At 38.9% G+C, this 14634-nt stretch overlaps 1 protein-coding gene across 1 annotated transcript in view; it reads right to left on the bottom strand.

Annotated features, from left to right (window-relative positions):
• PGM5 (phosphoglucomutase 5) overlaps window positions 1–14634 on the bottom strand; it is a 202840-nt gene that overhangs the window by 156773 nt on the left and 31433 nt on the right. The window contains exons 4-6 of the mRNA XM_060101197.1: window positions 11659–11784; window positions 7754–7944; window positions 6998–7152 (exon numbers count right to left, since the gene is read on the bottom strand). Of these exons, the coding sequence (XP_059957180.1) occupies window positions 6998–7152; window positions 7754–7944; window positions 11659–11784 (472 nt within the window). The remainder of the gene's footprint in view (window positions 1–6997; window positions 7153–7753; window positions 7945–11658; window positions 11785–14634) is intronic.

Genomic DNA, 14634 nt, shown 5'->3' with positions numbered 1-14634 from the left:
AAAAGAGAAATACATTAATTTTTTAATAATAAGAAATGTCTCCCATTGGACAAATTACAAAAGGATTATTCAGTGATGAGCATGATTAACTCAACTCACTACACCCGAGTTCCAAAAAACTAGGACAAGGTTAAGACTGGGAGACAAGCAGGTAGAGATTACCAGAAAGGCTGGCCATTGTGCTGGTCATGCTGCTTATTCTTTGTTTGCCCACTTCCACCTTAAGAGTCCCCATTACATTCTATGCCCATCTCTGCCCTATTCACTTCCCTAGGAGGCTGAGCTCCACAGGTTACCCTCTGTCTTCCAGTTGGTTTTGGTCAAGAGGAGGTATCAGCAGGAAATCAGAGGGTGGGAAAAGAGAGAAGTTGGGGTATTTATACCTCCCTGACAAGCTCAGTCCCTGACAACTCCAAACCTCACCAGGCTATGGTTACCCTGATCCCTCCCTTGACCCTTTAGTCCTGGGAGAATTAATAGCTTTTTGATATTGTGAGTCCTGGGATACCTCTCCATCACTTCGTGATTTTTTCGGTTTCTTTCATTATCTTCACCCATACCTCTGTGGACCAGGTCATTAAGCTACTATTACTAAATTCTTTTTAGCAAACCCTTTTGAGGGTGCCATTTCTTTTCTACCTTGACCCTGACCTAAATAGCTATGGAGAGTTTTAGGGCAATAAGTACTCCAATAAAGGTTTTTTTCTCTCATAATTCCTATCACGCTATAGCACAAGGGATGTATGGGAGACTGAGTAATTACATATTATCTCACAACACTATCTCTCCCCTTACTGCTGTGCATCCTGACTGATCTTGGAGACAAAATAGCACAGATCTAAAGGATGTAGCAAGGACCAAGGTCAGCGTAGATCAGTAGATACTTGCATACTTGCAGGATTAACACTGTTTGGATTCCAATGACCGCCTGAATATGTTTAAGATAAAGCTACAATACATATTTCACATTGGGGATTGGCAACAAATAGTTGTAGACTACATTCTGCAAAAATAAGTATCTTCACATGTGTTATGGGCCATTTCTAATCTCAGCATCAAAGCCAGGTCCATCTGCACGTTTCCAATCTTTGATCCTACCCATAACCTCCTCAGAAAGTCCTTCCCTGGCTACCTTATCTTAGTAGGATGTTCCACACCCGCCCATTATTACTACACCAAGTTCATTTCCCCTGAACACGCATTACAATTTGTGCTTATATTTTTTTCTTTACTTGTTATTACTCAAATTCTCCATTAGACTGTAAATTCCATCAGGGCAAGGGACAGTTTTCTAGGACCTAGAAGGTCCTTAATAAATATTTCTTCAGTGAACAAATGGTGAACAACAGGAGTGACACAAAATGCAAAAAGAGAGTAAAGAGCATTAATTCCCTGCACCATCATGTTTATGGGTGGTGGACCTTATATGGTGGACTTTGTAGTCAAAACATACTTTTCAGATCTCGCTCCCTTGTAGTGTGTACAAGGATGCTCGCTGTGTTTGAGGCTCTAAATATCTCTAATGAAGAGATTTCAAGTCTGTTTGCCTTGCTTAAAACAGCATTCAGCACAGCCCCAAACACAGATGGGTTCTGCATAAATATTACTGAAGAATGATGACACCGAGGATTATTTACTACCTCCTCATGGGGTGGAGACAGACCTTGGGCCACAAATATAGCTTGAATGTGCTTTACTTCTCAAATAATTTGAAGCAAAATGATTTCAACAACACAGATTCATCGGCAACCACAAATCAGACACATTCAGAATGACAAAGCCCCAAAAGAATGCCATTTTCAAGACTGAAACTGTATTATTCTGGGGTAAATGGAATCCTTGTTTCAGTGATACTGTAAGAGCAGAAATTAAAGATACTGAAAGTCTTCCCTCGGGGAACAACAGTTATCTGTGAACAATGAAAGTTTGTCTGAATAATTCATCAGCTTCAACGATGCAGGCCCCCCCTTATTCGGGAATTTCAGGAGTTTGGGCAAGTGCATCATTGAATGTGTCTCAGCCACTCCATTGACATTCTGCCGGGGACTGGCATTTAAGGGTACATTCCTATGATTTTATTAATTAAAAAAATTAACCTGTATGGGAAACCACTGTCAAGATAAAATTTTGAGGGTTCATTTATTTTACTAAGAAGAAAGAAGCTTATAAAGCGTCCATCATGAGAATCCACCTGGGACTCCACAAGAGATCACATACCCAAAACAAATCATCACGTCAGAGCCCCACAGAATTCTGAATCCCAACCAGCAAGCATGAATAATCCTTTTAAATGGTCACTTACATATCAGAACAGGTCCTTTGTGAAATTTCTAAGCAAGGCCTCTGGTTTCTGACTGAAACAGAGATTTATTGGGAAGGGGGGATGAAGTGAAATCAAGAACTACTGGGAAATTTCCACGAGAAAAGAGGACAAATGGTTTTTGTTGTCAGAATAAAACCAGCCTCTCCTGGCCAGGGTTCGGAAAGCTGCTGACTACCCCACAGGAGAGTTGAGCAATATTTTCAACTGGTTTCTCAGGGACCATCCTGATTAAGTTGTAGTTATGGGGCAGATGCAATAGTTTCAAATCCTGGGTCGCTGTCTTATTAGCTGTGTAACCTTGTACAAGTCACTTAACCTCTCTGATAACTGGTTCAACATCTTTAATATGTTGAGAGTTAATGCCTACCCAATTACCTTACTAAATTATTGCAAAAATCAAGTGAGTTCAAATTTCCGAAGGTTCTTTCTAAATTATAAGATTCTGTATAAGTGGAAAGTGTTACTAAATATGCTCGCACAATATTAAATATCCCACATAGGACTCAGAAGCCTCTATGACTCTGGGTTTTCCATTTCTAGAGATAGTCTGGTTTTTGCTTTGCTCTCTACAGTTTCACCGAATTTTTTTTTTTTTTTTTTAAAGAAAGATATAAACAAAGGCAAAGGGGAAAAAGTGGAATCATACGTCCTACTTTTTGGTGCTGCTAGGCAAGAATTTAGGCTGAGGCTTGGTTCATTACCATGACTTGGTATCAATATAACCTGAGGGATAGAAGTAAAATAGGGAGCATCCAAAAGGCATGTGATTTATCTCCCCACTGATGGAAGAATAAAACATCAATTTACAGGAATCAGTTATATTTCTAATTACTAGCAGCAAACAACTGGAAGACTAAATTTATAAAACTATTCCATTTACAATAGCATGAAAATATATAAAATACGCATGAATCAGTTTAACAAAAATTGTGTAAGACTTCCACACTAAACTGCAAAACATACGTAAGAGAAATTAACCTACAAAGTATGCAAAAGAAATTAAAGAAAACTAAATAAATTGAGAGATATATCACATTCACGGACTAGAAATCTCAATATTATTAAAATGCAATTCTTCCTAAATTGCTCTATGGATTCAACACAATCTCAGTCAAAATCTCAAAAGGCTCTGGTAAAAAAGTGACAAGTTGATTCTAAAATGTATATAGAAATGCAAAGGACCTACGATACATAACTTTGTCTATATGAAGAAAAAGAAAATAGAGTTGAAGGAGTCACCTGATTTAGATATCTACTTTAAAACTTCAATAATCAAGACAATGTAATATTGGCATAGGGATAGACAACAGATTAATGGGACAGAAGGGAGAATCTTGAAATAGACCCACATATATATGGTCAACTGATTTTTAACAAACACATCAAGGGAAAAGTAAATTGTTTTCAATAACAACTGGATATGGGGAAAAAGTGAACCTCACACAAAAATTAATTCAAAATCAGGACTTCCCTGGTGGCACAGTGGTTAAGAATCTGCCTGCCAATGCAGGGGACACGGGTTCAAGCCCTGGTCCAGGAATATCCCACATGCTGCGGAGCAGCTAAGCCCGTGTGCCACAACTACTGGGCCTGTTCTCTAGAGCCTGCTAGCCACAACTACTGAGCCTGCGTGTCACAACTACTGAAGCCCGTGCACCTAGAGCCCATGCTCCACAGCAAAGAGAAGCCACCACAATGAGAAGCCTGCACACCACAACAAAGAGTAGCCCCCGCTCACCACAACTAGAGAGAAAGCCCGCACGCAGCAACGAAGACCCAGTGCAGCCAAAAATTAATTAATTTTCAAAAATTAATTCAAAATCATCATAGACTTAAATGTAAAAATTAAAACTACAATGATTCTAAAAGAAAACATAGGAAAAACATCTTTTTGACCTTTGGGCAAGCAAAGATTTCCTATAGAGGATAAAAAAAGTATATACTAACTATATAAGAAAAAAAATTAGCCATCATCAAAATTGAAAACTTATGCTCATCAAAAGACACCATTAAGAGAAAAAAAAAGTGGTTCTGAAGAACCTGGGGCAGGACAGGAATAAAGACACCGACATAGAGCATGGACTTGAGGACACGGGGAGGGGGAAGGGTAAGCTGGGACGAAGTGAGAGAGTGGCATGGACATATATACACTACCAAATGTAAAATAGATAGCTAGGGGGAAGCAGCCACATAGAACAGGGAGATCAGCTTGGTGCTTTGTGACCACCTAGAGGGGTGGGATAGGGAGGGTAGGAGGGAGACGCAAGAGGGAGGAGATATGGGGATATATGTATATGTATAGCTGATTCACTTTGTTATAAAGCAGAAACTAACACACTATTGTAAAGCAATTATACTCCAATAAAGATGTTAAAAAAAATAAAGAATTTGAAAAGGAAAGTGACAGACAGGGAGAAAATGTTGTAATACATATATCTGAAAAAAGACTTATTATCCAGGGAAATCCCTGGTGGTCCAGTGGTTAGGACTCTGCACTCTCACTGCCAAGGGCCTGCTTTCAGTCTCTGGTCAGGGAACTAAGAAAGATCCCACAAGCTGGCTGTGTGGCCAAAAGAAAAAAAAAGATGTATTATCCAGAATATATAAAGAACTTCTATAAATCAATAACAAAAAGACAAACAGTGCATTTTTAATTGAGCAAATATATTCTGAACAGGTACATAACAAAAGAGCTCACAAGTAGACAATAAGCATATGAAAATGAGCTCAACATTGCTAGAACGATGTAAATCTAAACCAAAATAAGATAATATTTTGCACACACTAGAATGGTTAAAATAAAAAAGACTGATGACACCAAATGTTGTTGAGGATATGAAGCAACTAGAACTCTCACACATTGCAAATAGGAGTACACGATGGAAAACAGTTTGGCAGTTTCTTGTAAAATTAAACATGCATCTACCCTAAAATCAGGATTCTACTCCTAGATATTAACTAAAGAAATGTAGATGTGGCCACAAAAAGACGTGTAAGAATGCTTATAATGGCATGATTCATAGTAGCTAATAAGTGGAAACAACCCCAATGTTCATCAGCAGGAGATTGGAAAAGTAAACTGTGATATATTCATACATTGGCATACCACACTGCAACAAAGGAGGATGAACTAGTGACAGATGCAATGGATGCAGATGAATCAAAAAATATATATTAAATGAAAAAACCAGTAACAAACGAGTACATAGTATATGACTCTATTTATGTGAAGTTCAAGAACAGGCAAAACCTAAATACGGTAGCAGAAATTATGACAATGGTTGCCTAAGGGGCATTGCAAGGAGGATGGGGGCACTATAGGGGGTGATGGGAACGTTCTATATCTTATTCTGGATGGTTGTTACCCAGATGTATACATTTTTCAAAACTCATTGAATTGTAGCCTTAAGATTATTCATTTCACTGCATATAAAATTTATTTAATGAATGATTGAATGAATGGTAACACCATGCAGAGATAACCAGGTGGGATTCTGCAGGACAACTGGTCAGGTCTCTTCAAAAATTACTGTCATTAAGTAAAAGATAAAGGGATTGTGGTAGATTATAAAAGACTTAAGAGATGTAACAACCAGATGCAATGTATGGTGTTAGACAGGATGCTGCTTCGGGCAAACCCTCTATTAAAGACATTCCGGGGACACTCGGAGGAAATTTTAATATGATCTTGGTTTTAGATGACATAAAAATGTTTCAATACAAAGTGGGAGATTGTTGATAGAATAAAAAACAGGTTACAAGGCAGTAAGTACTTTCAGATCTCCTTTTGGTTTTTACAAAAAGGCAAATATATATTATATATTGTGTATATTATATATGATTTAGAACTATGTATGTATGTTATATATGTATATAAAGAGATCCAATAAGGAATATACATTTATCAATTAACATAGGTCAGGCAGAGAGATATGATGTTTACATTTTCTTATTTTTCTGTGTTTTCTAACTTTCCACCATAAACAAATACTGCTTCCACAATAATATATGTTGCTTGAAAATATTAGTCTCTGAAATTCACTGTTTTATAAGACAAGGTAAAAGACGGATGGATAGGGCCCGGAGAAGGAAACCTCAGACTGTTCTATCTACTAAGTGAGTCTCCTACTGGGCATTTTCCACGCGTATCTCATTTCATTCTCACAACAAACCTATGATGTATCTTCCCCGTTTTTACATAACTAATGATGATACAAACGAGAATTTTAACATATTACCTGACCTCAAGACTCATGTTCTTTCCACCTCACTTACATATTTAGTAAGTTTTCTTACTAAACATCTGTGAAGTATTTACTATGAACCAGGCATTCTGTTACATGTTTTACAAGAATCACCTCAATCCTACCTTATAACAATCCATGTAAGGATGATACTATTATAATCCTCGTTTTAAAAATAAGAAAACAGAGGCACAGAAGTCAAATAAGTCCCCCAAGTTCCCAACAGCTAAAAAGCAGCAGAACCGAGAATCAAGTTCAGGCCACCTGATTCTTCACATGCCTACCCAGTATACTACAGCATGTCTCTAACTTCCCATGCTTTCAACAAGTTCCCAGTGGAGTAGGGGAGTATGAGTGACAGCTACCAGCAAAGGGAACATTGATATCAGAGGCCTGCCATGAAGGCTTTCATGGTGACATCCTTGCTTACCTGTCCAGGGCTGTGCTGGTGGGCATACTCCTCCCAAACCCTCGGACCCCCATCTGACGGAAATACGGAATGCAAGAGAGGTTGGCGGCAATGATGGCCAGGGAGTCGGAAGGGCTCACGAAGAAGCCATTTTGGCCTAGGATCATATAACGGTCCTGTGGGAAAGAATGTGTGAAAATGTTCAGGCAAAGGCATCTGCCGCCAGCAGCCCATTCCCATCATCATTACAAGCCACTTTACTGCCATTCCACATTTAAACAACATGAAACAAGTTGAATGAGGCCAAAGAGGGCATGGGAAACCAAGACCTCTGAATATTATAGGGCCCACAATCTTGACACGACTAGGAATATATCCCACCTGTCGAAATGTGGATGACTTCCTCAGTCTTCAGTAGCCTCTATATTCCCAATTCACACTTTCCCCCAAACATAATGGAGAACAGAGATTATTGCTAAAATAGCTCGCTTCTTAACATGGTGATTTCAAGAAAATCAGCCATTATAAAGATGTATTGCATGAATTTTTTTAAAAAAGAAATAACCTCTTTATAACATAAGCTTACTTGAAAAAAGAAAAGTAATGGTTATTTAAGCTCAATACTTGGCCATTAGATAGAAGGGCAGATGCAGAGCCAGTTAGGGTTCATATGCCCCATACATGTCAGCTCCAGAGGTATCCAATAGTTCTCTGGTTTCCAGTGCTTGGTTCATTATATAGCAAAAGGGTCAGCATGCAGAAAACTTTCCTACTTACCCCATCAGCATCAAATGCAGCTCCAAACCCATATTCCCCTCCTTTCATAGCTTCCAGAAGGGTCGTTGCATATGTCAGGTTGGGGTCAGGATGCTGTCCTCCAAAATCTTCCAGGGGGACACAGTTGATTGCAGAATTGGCTGGGGCCCCCAGCTCATCACACAGGACTTTTCTCACATAGGGTCCCATAACTGAAAAAAATACACAGCAATATGAGATCTTTGCAGAACCTCTGCCACCACCCCCGCAACCAAGGGTGTTTTGCTCTGCTTAGAACAAGAAGGTTACTTAATAGCACAAGAAAAAAAAAGATAAATTCTACAAGTTTTCTCAAGACACAACACAGAATAATATTTACTTCAACTGCTACTCACTGAGCATCTGCTATGTGCCAGTGACTGCATTAGGCATACAGAAGTTGTATTCAATAATCCAGTTCCATGAAATTTCTCTCCAAAACTTATCTAAAATATTGGCAGAAATAAATCGACTACCTAATAATGATTTATTGACTGTTACTTTTTATGTATGAAAAGCTTTAGCTGAATATATGCAAAAGCACTAATAGGCTCTAGCAACATTCTTTGTCTCTACAGTTGTTTTAACTCTGCCAAGTGTATAATTAAACACTGTAAAACACTGAAGCATATAAAACTAAGCACATTTTACAAAATAAATGTCAAGGAGTTGTGTTTTCCAGTTCAACACACATTCGTGGAGTGCCTAACACAGAACTCCTATGTGAAGAATGGAGGGCATCAAGGGATGCAAAGCACCCAATTCCGACATTACTGGGCTCTCCATCTAGCAGTGGGATGAGTCAAATCTACAGGTGAGTGACTGCAATGGGAAGACTAGTTCTATTCAATGTATATTTATGAAATAATACGATCCAATAGCTTGAAAGAAGAAATGACCACAGGAAAGGCTTCAAGAAGAAGGTGGCATTTCTGGGAGGACTTGGAAGAATATAAATTTGACAGGAGTGAGGACGCCATCCAAATGAAAAGAACACTATGAGCAAGGAAACAGAGCCTGTGGTAGAACACACAGCAAACACATTTGGGGATCAGCACATAATCCTGTTGGCTGAAATATATCAAAGTACTGCCTTCCATTTATTTTCCAGTAATACAATTCAAACCTCAAATAGTGAACTTTTTTTTTTTTTTTTGCGGTACGTGGGCCTCTCACTGTTGTGGCCTCTCCCGTTGAGGAGCACAGGGTCCGGACGCGCAGGCTCAGCGGCCATGGCTCACGGGCCCAGCCGCTCCGTGGCATGTGGGATCTTCCTGGACCGGGGCACGAACCCGTGACCCCTGCATCGGTAGACGGACTCTCAACCACTGCGCCACGAGGGAAGCCCGTGAACATCTTTTGATTTTTCCTACCCAGCACCCATTTCCCCTTCCTCCGGTAGCAGCATCTTGGGTTTCCTTTGGAGAACCAATCCTTCTCCCATCTCAGTTCATGTGATCAGGATGTGGCTAAATCCTACTTACCCTAAGGCTGGGGAGGTGACCTAGGTCTGCCAGTCAGTATCCTCCATCCCTCAACCAGAGTGGCTGATTCAGAGATGGACACACAGTACAAGCTAGGCAATGAGGCTCAAATCCAAAACATGGCTCAAACTATTTGGAAAGAGAAGCTGTCTTCCCTCTAGGCCAGATAAAGCTAAGGTAAGAAACTGAAAGAGCCTTTTCTGGGGAAAAGAACCAGCCCAATAGGAAAAAGCAAAACAGCCCAGCCAGAAGACCTCAGAGTGAAGCCCTTGGAAGATAAGTTCCACACATGGGCTCAGAGCTCCACTTGTGGAAGTGAGAGAAATATTCTATATCTTGATTGTCAGAGTGGTTACATGACTATATATGTTTGTCAATCCTCATGAAACTGTATACCAACAAGGTATCAATTTTACTACATATAAATTATATACCTCAGTAAACATAACTTATTAAAAAAAGATATGGCATTCATGAAAGATGAATAGGAAGCTATTTTTAAAAATAGATTATTTGGAAAACAAAAAAAAAGTTTTGGGAAATTAAAAATATGAATGAATGAAATGAAAAACTTAATGGAAGTTTTTAGTGGAATGAAAAACTTAATGGAAGGACTTGGAGATAAAGCTGAGGAAATCTCCCAGAAAGTAGCAAAAAACAAAGAGAAGGAAAATGGGTGGTGGGGGAAAGAATAGGATAATTAAAGGATCAGTCAAGTAGGGCCAATATCTAAACAACAGCCATTCTGGAAAGAAAGGAAAGAGAAAATAATGGAGGAAATCATCCAAGAAGTAATGCAAGAAAATTTCCCAGAATTAAAGGACACAAGTTTCTAGATTAAGAAGATCCTCCAAGTTCTCAGCACAATAGAGGAAAACAGTCTCACACTAAGACTCATCATTGTGAAAAGAAGGAACACTGAAGATATGTCAAAGGCCCTAAAAGCCTCCAGAAAGGAACAAAGAAAGATTTCATACCACAGATTAAAAATCAGAACAGCATCAGATTTCTCAAGTTCAGTAGTAATATCTAGAAGACAATGGAGCAATGCCCTCAAACTTCTGAAGAAAAATAATATCCAACCTAGATTTCTATATCCAGATAGATAGCAACTCAGAGTGAGCACAGAAAAAAGGCATTTTCAGATATGCAGTGACTCAAAACATTTACCTCCTATGAGCTTTCTCTCACAGAGTTCCTGGAGAACTTGTTCCTCCAAAATGTAGGAGTAAATCAAGAAAGTGGAAGACCAAGGATCCAGAAATAGGAGAGTCAGCATAAGAAAGGGGTAAAGGGAATTACAGGATGATGCTAAGTGGAGATTCCAGGACAACAGCAGCTCACAGAGCAACCAGTGCAGAGCAGAGGAGATCCCAGGTCTCCAGGAAAATGAAGTGAGAGAAGATTTAGACACTGGGAGAATATGAGGGTTAAGAGTGGTAAATACACTTCACAAAACCTAAACAGTGAGAAAACAGGACAATTACTAATTCCACAGAAGAAGTTGTTCTGTAAGGAAAATATAATTACAGTATTTTTCATGGCTCAGCAGTGTTATGATAATGTAGACAGTAGATACTGATCTTCCCAAAATGATGATATAATTAGTTTAAGGAAGTGTGCTTGGATTTAGTGACTGGAGAGGGTGAAAAAGAGCTACAACCTCATCTTCCACGGTATGAAGTCAGTAATGCCCCAAACTGAAAAATCAACAAGGAGCATTATATTCATAGTATTTAGTAACAGGAAGATCAATACTTTAAAAAAAAAAAGAAAGAAAAACACTGAAAGAGTTTTAAAAAAAAAAAGGTAGCCTCTGAAAAGTAGGAAATTGGGGGAAGGAGTTGGGAATGGATTTTTTCATAATAAACTTTGAACTATTTGACCTTTTAAACTGTGTACATATCAAAAACAATTTTAAGGGCTTCCCTGGTGGCGCAGTGGTTGAGAGTCCGTCTGCTGATGCAGGGGACACGGGTTCGTGCCCCAGTCCGGGAAGATCCCACATGCCGCGGAGCGGCTGGGCCCGTGAGCCATGGCTGCTGAGCCTGCGCGTCCGGACCCTGTGCTCCGCAATGGGAGAGGCCACAGCAGTGAGAGGCCCACGTACCACAAAAAAAAAAAAAAAAAAAAAAAAAAACAATTTTAATAACTACAGTTTTGCTATCTCCACTCTAACAGGCATAGCCTCAAAACCTTTTGTTCAAGCTTTGTTTTCATTTGCATCAAAAGAGAGAAATAAGAGCCCTGAAGTTTTCCAGAGCATCCCAAATGCCTGAACACACACACACACTGTATGAATATCTATAAATCCAGCCTTCCTCTTAATCCCAGAACCCAACACACACTGAGGTCTCCTTTACCATTTCTTGCCCACCACTTGGTAGGAGAACACGCATTTACCTCCGTGCATGGCATCAATTCGGATCTTCAGTTGGCTGGGCCCAGTCAGCAAACTCTTGATGGCATTAAAGTCAAAGATGGTCCGAAGGAGGTTGAGATAGATATCCACTGGGTCCACTATCTCCACTAAGGATAGGAAAGCAAAAGGAGACACCAGTGACTACCCATGAAGGATACTTGGAAGTATAAAAATGCATGAAATTAGGATGACAATCATATCATAACCCCACACATTTACGTGGGAAGCGAAGTATCCGTTTGCAGACAAAATCACAAATTAAAGCACAATCAAGATGCTGCAAAGTTTGCAGGTGATCAAAAGGTGTAAAAAATCTCGTTATAAATTCTTCTTTGCAAGTGAAAAAATCAACCACAAGAATAAAGTAGTTAAGATAAAACTATGCCTATTGTCGCTACTCCCACCTTCTTTCCCTCCCCCAAACTGCAACACCTCAATGCTAAGAGGCATCTTGGCACACCCGGTTGCCTCTCCTGTGGGGAATGGCCAAAGAATGACTCAACTGGCCTGAAACAAATCAAGAAGTGACCTCTGCAATGACCCCTACCTTCCAAATGCCATGGTGCCAACCAGATCCAGGTTCTGAATTGGTGATGAAGGATATTTTCCTGAGTTTGTGTGACGTCTCCTGCATGCCCAATTAGTACCAGTTTCAGGGTGAGTGCCAGATATTTAGAAATCCTCATTAAACACAAATGTTCTCCAGTGTCCTGCACCACCCAATGACCAGGCATCCAAAACAAGTCCTTTCCACTTATTTCACAGATTCATAAAGCCCAGAATACATCACATTTTTCAACCTTGGCAATCAGTACATAATTAATACTCAGAAAGTACTTTTCCTAGAAGTAATAAATATTTTATTTTAGGCACTAAAATTTGTCCACGAGCCCTGCTTTTTAAATTCATAGTTAAATTTTGAAACTTATGTATGCTGTTTCTCAAATTTTTCAAAAACATACTACTTTAGAATCCTGAAATACTTAAACCTGCACTAAAGATATTACCAATCCACTTTTAATAATTTTTAGTAAATCCAGGTGCAATACTTGATGGATGAGATTTTATATGTAATATGAAACTGTCCCTTCGTCTAGTCAAATACATGTCTAAAAATATTTTTTCTTGCACTTAAATCAAGGTAGTATGTGTGTCCATTCAAATATAATGTAATTACTGTTTACAGAACACAGATAGTTTTTAATCATCTTTTGCTATTTGGAGGATATTAATCTATAAAATAAATTAAAAGTTAATCTATAGGAACTGTACATCTAAAAATGATTAACATGATGTACTTTACGTTACATATATTTTACCACAATAAAAAACTAATCTATAAAATAAAAGGTTATAGCTTGAAGTTTTACTCACTCTACAATTTAGGATGATATTTTTGGCAATTATTTCATTCTGGTTCTTTTCAGAAATTCCTGAACCACTTGTCTAAATACATCTGGTATTTACAGCAGATAACACACAGCACCAAACAGAAATGTAAAAAACAAGGAAGCAAGTAGAATTCCATGAAGACTGAAAGTTCACATCACATAGTTCATGCTCTTCATCCTTTAAGGTGAAATGTCAAAGACTGATTTGTTTCCAATTAACTCAAGCCTTGCTCAACATTTAAAACAGCAAGAACACAGTACATAAATTATCCCAAATAGTTATCTCCAAATTCTTCTTGGGAGCCAGGGAATGTCTCTATCTACCTCGTGGTATCTGTAGCATTGTAGAAAACTCATCAAGCTAGCAATGTGACTGGAGCAGTGGGCCTGAATCTGAGCTCACCGAAGGTCTGGGTCTCTTAGACAACAAATACAAGTGTGAAGATACCATAAATAAATAAATAAACTTTCTTCCTGATGGTAATACCTTCTTTTTCTTAGCATCTTATTTGCCAGTCCTTCTAAACATATGTAATCAAGTACACTTAAATCATTTGTTTAACATAAAATATCCCTTGCAGACTTCCCTGGTGGTGCAGTGGTTAAGAATCCGCCTGCCAATTCAGGGGACACGGGTTTGAGCCCTGGTGCGGGAAGATCCCACATGCCGCGGAGCAACTAAGCCCGTGCACCACAACTACTGAGCCTGCACTCTAGAACCCGTGAGCCACAACTAATGAGCCCGTGTGCCACAACTACTGAAGCCCGTGCACCTAGAGCCCATGCTCCGCAACAAGAGAAGCCACCGCAATGAGAAGCCTGCGCACCGCAACAAAGAGTAGCCCCTGCTCGCCGCAACTAGAGAAAGCCTGCGTGCAGCAACGAAGATTCAATGGCGGACATACGTACATACATACATATATAAATAAATGAAATTTGAAAATAAATAAATAAATAAAATATCCCTTGCTTTTATTTGTCAAGCGATTGTGCAAGCGTGTGTGTGTGTGTGTGTGCAAACTCCCAACCAGATTAATAAAATCAGGAAATGTTGCTTCCAATAAATATCACATGGTTTTCAATTAATTTCTGCTCACTAGCTAAGCAAGCAACTGACTCAAAATCTTCCAAGACAAATGTGGTAGAGTTGGCCCAACACTGTGACTCCAAACAGTCCATTTCAAGCTCTTTTCTGTCCCTAAAATACCATGTGGCCATGAGCCAGGTATTTCACCTTTTTAACTAAACTAAATTACTTGTAAAATAAGGATACCATCTTAACACAAACTGGATTTAAGCTTATAGGGGCACTGAAGGAGTAAAAAAGTGTTAGTTTTATTGCTACTTATATGCCTTCTAGGAAAAAACAATAGGATAATATAAAGGGTGAAAAAATGATATGCATATACATGGCATTAATGTTGTTATATAGTTCAATATTAATCTACAAATTGAAAGGTTATAATGGAGGACTTAGAAGCTTTATTCATTCTACAATACAGGATAATATTTTTTGACAACTTCATCCCAGTTTTTTAATTCTTGAACCATTTTCCTAAATCCATT

Source organism: Mesoplodon densirostris, chromosome 6 (assembly GCF_025265405.1).
Source record: "Mesoplodon densirostris isolate mMesDen1 chromosome 6, mMesDen1 primary haplotype, whole genome shotgun sequence".
Taxonomy (NCBI): Eukaryota; Metazoa; Chordata; class Mammalia; order Artiodactyla; family Ziphiidae; genus Mesoplodon; species Mesoplodon densirostris.
This window is presented reverse-complemented; position numbering and strand designations above follow the sequence as displayed.